The following is an 8195-nucleotide window of genomic DNA, read 5'->3' on the forward strand; positions in this document are numbered from 1 at the left end:
AATCTGAATCTAGGACTAATAGTAGTCTATCACATATTTTATTTTATGTTGCTTGGACAAAACCAACGGTGTTCTGTTTTGGGTATCTACAAAGCTGCATAATTATCTAAGATGTTTATGAAATTATGCAAGAAGTAAATTTCAGAATAACTGTAGAATATCACTGCACCCTGCCACTAATCCTAACCCTTGACACTTACCTTAACCCTAAACACTAACCCTAACAAATTTGGTGCAGAGGGTACTCTATAGTTATGCCAAAGTTTCAAGAAATATGTGTGGTGCTCCTTGGAAGGAGGATTCGTGGATCATGTCTCCCAGATGGTTCTTCTACAGATTTAGGTTCTATCAGATTGAGATGGTTGTGAAGTCATGTGATTTGGGGTATTATGTGACGATACAGTGACAGGGACATTCTTTACTGTTTTCTCCCTTTTCCAAAGGAATTTGTAATATTTTGACTTCAATATCAGCCTCTATAACAACAAACCAATCATCAAGTCCTTCCAAAAGCATGTAATCTCAAAGCTTTCTATGTCTATACCAGTGTATCCTATCGCAATCAGCTCCCAAACCCGCATATACACTATCAGCTACCTATCCACGATTTTATATCTATTTTTCAGCTAACAATGAAATTTGGTAATTTCAATTTATAAGTTTGGCTCAAAATTAAGATAAAACAAGTATTTTGATTCAGTGGGAATAATGGAGCATTAGCTCTGAAGTGAAATTTTCAGGCAGGGATTTTATGAATATTTCAGGTTGTTTTATGTCAAGCTATTTGTAGCTTGTAGGATATTTGAAATTACCAGACATTTTGACTATCTTCACCATGGCTGCTATGTAGTTTTAATTCAAACATAAAATCTATTGGCAATTTTATAATTTAAATATATGATGAAAACATGTGATATCCAAAAAATGAAAAACTTGTTAAAAATATTAAATATTCCTATATTCAACATGGCAGCTATGTACCCAATTCAATACTAAAACAACAGTCAAATTTTCTCTCTTTCTACAGTATTTTACTGATAAAAGACACTCGCTGGATAATGTGCACGTTAAACACCACTTATATGAACTAATGGTCCAATTTGTGGAGGGCTGTCTAAATCTTTCACCTAAGACTAGATTCCCGTGACCTTTGAACTCCGAGTAGTAACCTCTGACCTCTCAACTCTAGAGTAGTCTCCTGTGTTGACATCCTTTTGTGGTCATGCACCTCTAACATTTGTGTCATCTTGGCCTGTGTTGAACTCTGACATAACATTTTCAGACTAACCTTTGACCCTGTTGTCATGACAACTGATGTTTAATCCAAGTAGTGTTTAGTTTCCTTCATATGTAGTGTAGTGTACTAGAAAGTCAGTGTTGAATCGTGACGCAGCAGCGGAGACATTGTTAATCACACTTAGTCCGTCGCCCTGTCATCTCTCTGTATTAGACTGCATCCTTTTGTAACAAATATGGTGGCACGATGGTCATGTGGAAAAAAAAAAAAAAAATTGAGATGTCTTCTACAAATGAACAAAAATTGAATTATAACCATGGCCACACTGTTTATCCATTTCTGCAGTATTACACAGAGCAACAACATTTACTGGAAAACGAGCATGTCCAACTAGAGCTATATCAACTCATGTCAGAGTTTCTATGGAGACGCCTTGTCTCCAACAACAGATACAAACTCGATGCTTGACGGAAAAATCTCGTACAAATTTTATATCTCTAAGCTGCTGCATCTACATCTATGATGTAATTTCTTCCCAATAATGATTTAACACAAAATGCCGCCATGCAATAATAACATGCTGACTGACACCCTGTTTGATTCGCGACATGACGCACCCTGTACAGGTGTGTATCCTAACAACTAACTCTTTAAGGTGGTCTCTCGACCAGGCCAAGCTAATTTTTAACTTGCTGTGTCTTCAACTTTGGTTAATGATATGGGTGGTAGCTAGTAGGATGGTGATGTGCACTGTCGTTGTGGTGGAAGTGGTGTAGCGCAGAAGTTCCGATAATATTCTGATAACATCAAATTCATCTTTACGCCTGCATTAAGTATAACATCTCTTCTCTACTATCTATGGTGTAATATGTAGTAATGCCTTGCTATGTATAGGCTACTATAGAATATATCAGTTGGTATGACTTAACATACTATAGTTTCTATTTTATATTCTTATTTTTCTGTATGTTCTTTCTGTCATTTGTTTACTCTATTACATTAGAAACCAGCCAGATTTCTGCCATCTTTTACCGTTCTCTTGAACTTCTCAATATTCAAGTGTTTTTTTCTATAATTCATGTATTATCTGTTTCCCTATTTTGTGTTTTTTAAGTTTTATTTAAATACTTGAAGTTGAAGAAAAGTCAAGTTTATTATTTTACAGATCAATTTGATAGACGTATAAGACAAATGGTAAACACCCGTTTACACAGAGAGGAGTTTAAAATGTGACATTGAATTCATATTGGGACTAAGGATTAGCATAAATTATTTTCTGATGGGGTTTACAAAGAGAACTGTATTTAATTTGAAAAATGTGAATTTATTTAACTTGTACACTTCTATTAATTGAAAAGGTGCCCCCAAACTGTAGCACATCCCCATATACACCTGCAACCAGGGAGACCCCCTTGCCCTGGGGCTAGTAATACCTGAAGTAAGGGAGCACGGCGGCCAGTTACTGGTCATACCAAATGATGCTGGTCAATCGTATTTGTTATGCTTTGATAACCATTATGAACTCGACTTCTTATTGCATGATCATTTCGTTCATTTATACAGCAAAAGTCGAGTTTGATTTCAATAAAAGTTGGTCCAGGTCGTCATTAGGGGTCTGTGTACTTCTGAAGTAGAGTACAAAACATAACGGGCCGTGTTGACACTCAAGTCAAGTTCAAATTAGATTAAAGTCAACTTCAGGCTCTGTGTAAACCGGTTCATAAGCTTGTTATGTAGAATTTTTTTCGCTTGGTAAGGAAATTAATCATGGAGGAGTTACAATGTAAAATCAAAGTGGTAATATTTTAAATATGAAAATCCCGATGAAAATATGGATTGGATAACAGTAAATAAATGTCACAAATTGTCAAAAATTGACTTAAATATTTAAAATTTATCAATCACTCAGCTTTAAGACAAAACTAATCTTATTTGAATGACATTTAGAAGATTGTAGAGACATTTTTCACAAATTCTGCAGTGAATTATCTCAACTCTTTTTACAAGGTTTATTAACTTCCCTTCCCTCTCCTTCGTTTCTCTGAATTTTCATTTTTACCAAATCTTTTCCATTTTGTGTATATTTATTATACATATTACATACATTCTCCATATTATATTATGATTATTATAAATTAACAACATTTGAAATATGCATATGTATATAGATATATATTTGTAGTTCCTTTCATGTTGTTCTCTTTCTGGTATTTATAAGTTATGTATCATAAATTTTGTGTCATAATTATGTAATGTATAAATGTAGGTCTATAAGAAGTGAAGTGATTTAACTTGAATCTGGAAGATCATCTTCTGGAAAAATATTGTATAGCAGGACGTTTTGGCAGTATTCATTTTTTGTGATTTGAATTATTCTGGGTAGTTTTGCTGTTTCTTGTTTTCGCAGTTTCAGACATCAACACCTTAACCCCCTGAGCACTACATGCTGATCTAACATTGCCTCTGATTGGTCAATTACATGATATCTTCACTTTAATCACCAATCCGAATGGAGGTTTGTAAATAATTCACCCCAATTTTTTTGTGTTGTGTAATTATTTTAACAATGTTGCTGATTGGTCCAATTGATAATGAAAACTTCTTTTTTGCCAATGGGCAGGTAGTTCTCAAGGGGTTAAAATGTATAGGTCAAATATATTTTCACTAGCTTTTAAATTTGCAGTTCTGAAATAAACCATGAAAAAAAAAATATGCGAAAATGTCCCGCTAGAGATTATATAGCAAACACTAATGAATAACATTAATAATTAGGCAGTCAACAATATATACATGTAAATTTATGACTGGAGTTTAATTTATCCAAGCAGAACGGCTTTCAGTGTAAAGTAAAACTTCTTGGAATCTATGAGTTCACAAGTTCTACGTTCTCCCCTAAACTTTAAACCTTTGTAGAATAACTTGCTAACACATACCCTTGTGTTTGGTCATAATGGCTCATTAACCCTAACCCGCCAGGGGCTTTTTGACGACGGGAACGGAAAGAAAGAAGGAGTAAAGAGAGAAAACAAAGAAAGGAAGTTGTAGAGAGACCCCTCGCATGCCAAGCACTGGATCGGCGACACTTTGCCACAAGTCTTGGGCTTTGCTGGCCAACGAAACCGTGCCTATATATCACTTAGGGCGATTGCGTCATCACACCATGTGGGATGCACGCACGAACAATGCATATATCAAGTAGTATTTTGTAGTACTCAGGCATGTTAGGGTTAAGATGAAGTTTTGAACTTCAACTTTCAAACAATGCTGTCAGCTTGACCTACTGCAGGTTACATTCTGCATGCTTTGTGAGATTTCGATGGACCAAAGTAAAACTTTCAAAACTGCATCTTTTCTTATGTCACAAGCTATTGTATTAACCAAAGGCAACAATGTGAGACATTGTAAATTAGACCAAGTGTTCAAAACAAAATAGGCTACCAGTAATTTTTTGTAAAAAAAATTTAATTTTGTAAGAAAACTTTTTGAGCTATTTTAAAAAGTCACAGGGGAACTTAGAACTTGCGAACATACCATTTAGCTCTGTAATTATATACTGTACTGTAAGCATGGTTGTAAAACTGGCAAGGCAACTGGATTTGCCTAAATAGAAATTGTATACACTAGAGGAATATTAAAAGTATAGAGTAATATTAAGAGTAAGGTTAGGGGTACATTTATTTTCCATTCATCACAGTATTGTAAAGAATTTATATGTATCTGTCAAAAAATTCTGGCAGATTGAGACTGTTTTTGATTATTAATAATTATGACATGTACATGACCAAAACAAAGTTGTGTTTTTAGTGTGATAAACAATATTTGGAAACACTACAAAATAGTATTTTAAACCAGTTATCTCAGATCAAAGTTGTCATCGTAAAAGTCTACTGTACATAAAATAATTTTTTTGTTTGGTTTTATCTCCTTTTTGCTGGGAAATGTTCTACATGGACGTTTTTCTTCTACAGTTTTTCCCTGACGAGGCACATGCTTTGGTAAGCAGCGTAGACCCAGAGAAGAAATATTTGTACCAAATGATGATACGCCACCTAGATGAATACATGAATCTACCCTTTATTGAGTAATACTACTCCTGATAGAGTAATATCACTCTCAAGTGAGTAATACTACTGCCAATTGAGTAATATTATACTCAAGTGTAATACTACCAATTGAGTAATATTATTGTACTTGTAATAAAAACTGCTTCCAGTCAAAGAAACTACTCTCATTGGAGTAATACTACTCATTATTGAGTAATGTGACTCAAGTGAGTAATACTACTCTCAATTGAGTAATTGTACCTGTAAGTTAAAAAAAACTGCTCCCAATTGAGGAAACTCAGTATACTCATTTGAGTAATACTACTCATTATTGAGTAATAAATTGTTACTGGTTATGTTCCTGTTTAAGGGTACTAGTGATGCTGCTGCTCAAAATTTCATGAAGCAAAAATTGTGCACAGCTTCAGCTCAGTGGGACTCGAACCAGCAATATGTTACTTCCATTTTCCATTGATTATAAATCTGACACTTTACTGATTGCACCAACTGGGCAATTAATTGAAAAGGGGATGCCCCTGTGCATAGCAGCTAAAGATGCTTGACAAGCCAATGCACATATTTTTCAGTTTGCATTTATTTCAAACCTTTATTTTCATTTTGTCTTAATCACTTAAGTTTTACATTCCATGTAAAATACTGAAATTACTTCAGAACAAATTTGATCAAATGTGTATGATTTCTAGGTAATAATAGTGATTGATACTAAAAACCAATATTACTGTCCAATTTTGTTATCTCAAAAAAGAGTAGCCTACAAGAGGTTGTGTACTCAAGGAGAGTACATTCAAATTACAAAATAGGTACAAAATTGATACTAAAAACCAATATTACTGTCCAATTTTGTTATCTCAAAAAGAGTAGCCTACAAGAGGTTGTGTACTCAAGGAGAGTAGGCCTACACTCAAATTGCAAAATAGGTCCTAATCAGGGTTAATGCTTAAGTATGTTTTTGCGTCACGGACACAGTTTTGCTGGCTGGAACGCATTAAATTTACAGCATGTAATATTATTGTAGATGTCTGGACGTAATAGTTTTTGGTAAAAAAAACTGTGTTTTTCAAGCATGAGAAATTTCAACATTGTTTACGATCACTTCAGAAGATATGTCACAAATAAACACTCCAAGAACCATAGTACAGAGAGTATTTCTGATTGGTTATTAAACTATGCAAGGGTATAGGCTTGGCAAATGAATGAGTGTGACCATCTATTTTTTATTGTGAATTTGCAATCTTTACTATTTTTACTTCCCCATCCAGACTGTGGAAATCATTTCATTGCGCTCTGGCAGCCATCTCTGCCATGTCAGAATTTTTACTCTGCAATACATCATATTTGGCATGGACTTTTGTGGGAATTTACAGATTTCTCTCAATTACTAGGCAAAATGTTGGAAAATTAGTGGTATATAGCAAAGGCACATGATACTAAACTGAAGGTGCCAAATTCGGGAGCAAATACCAAGGTAGTGTCCCATGAATTGTTTTGCTGCATGAACAATTTTGGAGTTTGGACCCCATAAAATTTGACTGGTCCCCAAATTTTGACAAAATTTTAAATACTGGTCCTGATATGTAACCCTGAGGTACACCATGAGAGTTTCATTTTATACCAGAATAAGGTTCCAATGTGAACAGGGCCAATCCAACAATATCATGTACTTCAGCAAAGTCATACTAGGCCCTACAATGGCGGGTTATTATATATAAAAAATAGGAAAGCAAAATGTCATTATACAGTTATTGATTCTTTTTATATGAAGAGTTTTATTTCCAAGCCAGGCTGACTTGTACATGTTTTTAAGACACAAGTTGTCTTTAAGTGACTTTTTATTGTAGTTTTTATCTTGCACTTTTTCTCTTTCCTTAAACAGTTGATATTTTCAAATTAACTACCTTAGAGCCAGCGTTCGAATAGGGCCGGTCAGCCGGCCATTGGCCTGTAACTTTTTGGCCTGGCCGGTAACTTTTCTGACTGGCATCTAGTTGCCGGCCCGGCTGGCCGGTAACTTTTTAAGGTCAAGCCCGGCTGGCCGGTAACTTTTTGAGGCATATTTCGAACACTGCTTAGAGCATATATTTATTTATGCATTGAAAATATTGTATTATCCTGTAGTCAGAGACAAGTTATACCATTTCAGTTGAAATGCCCTAAAGTTGTGCAAATGCAGCAAGATCTGGGAAAAAAACCATTACGGTACTTTCTCAACTATTTTTATTTTGTTGTTGTGCTTACATCATGCTTATGTCATGCTTATATGTGATATGATCAAGCAAAATCGGTCGGATGTCGGAAATATTGATTTTGAGATATAGCCAAACAAAAGAAGTATTTCCGATTGTTTCGGAAATGATTTAACTGCTCATATCTTTTGAACAGGTTGTCCAAATTCAATGGGGTTTTCTGCAAAATGTAGTTTTGCAATGTTGTTAACAATCCTATAAAAAACTGAACTTGAATATGTGTGACTTGAGACTGATTCTGCTTTTGCTTGATCACACCACATATCATGCTTCTAAGCAATGAAAGCATTTTTTTCTTTGTAGTCTAAACTTACAAAGTTGTACTCCCAGGTTGTTCTTTGACTTTGTACCTTTTGCTACTAATCATGTACATAAAACTATCTTAACCCCCTGAGCACTACCTGCCAATCTAGCATTGCCTCTGATTGATCAATTATGTGATTTCTTCACTTTAATCACCAATAAGAATGGAGCTTTGCAAATAATTCACCTCAATTTTTTGTGTGGTGAAATTATTCTAACAATGTTGCTGATTGGGCCAATTGATAATGAAAACTTCTTTTTGGCCAATCGGCAGGTAGTTCTCATGGGGTTATCATTTTGGAATATATTTTGTAGAGCTCAGTACAGACTAAGTACAGGTTTACACAA

General features: G+C 34.7%; 1 protein-coding gene across 1 annotated transcript in view; it reads left to right on the plus strand.

Moving 5' to 3' along the window:
• Positions 1-5012, plus strand: part of LOC140154521 (prolyl endopeptidase FAP-like) — a 294999-nt gene extending 289987 nt beyond the window's left edge. Inside the window, exon 20 of the mRNA XM_072177091.1 lies at positions 1583-5012. Coding sequence (XP_072033192.1) covers positions 1583-1705 — 123 coding nt within the window. The 3' untranslated portion in view covers positions 1706-5012. The remainder of the gene's footprint in view (positions 1-1582) is intronic.
• Positions 5013-8195: the final 3183 nt, after the last annotated feature.

The sequence above is a fragment of the Amphiura filiformis genome, chromosome 6 (assembly GCF_039555335.1).
Source record: "Amphiura filiformis chromosome 6, Afil_fr2py, whole genome shotgun sequence".
Classification (NCBI taxonomy): domain Eukaryota; kingdom Metazoa; phylum Echinodermata; class Ophiuroidea; order Amphilepidida; family Amphiuridae; genus Amphiura; species Amphiura filiformis.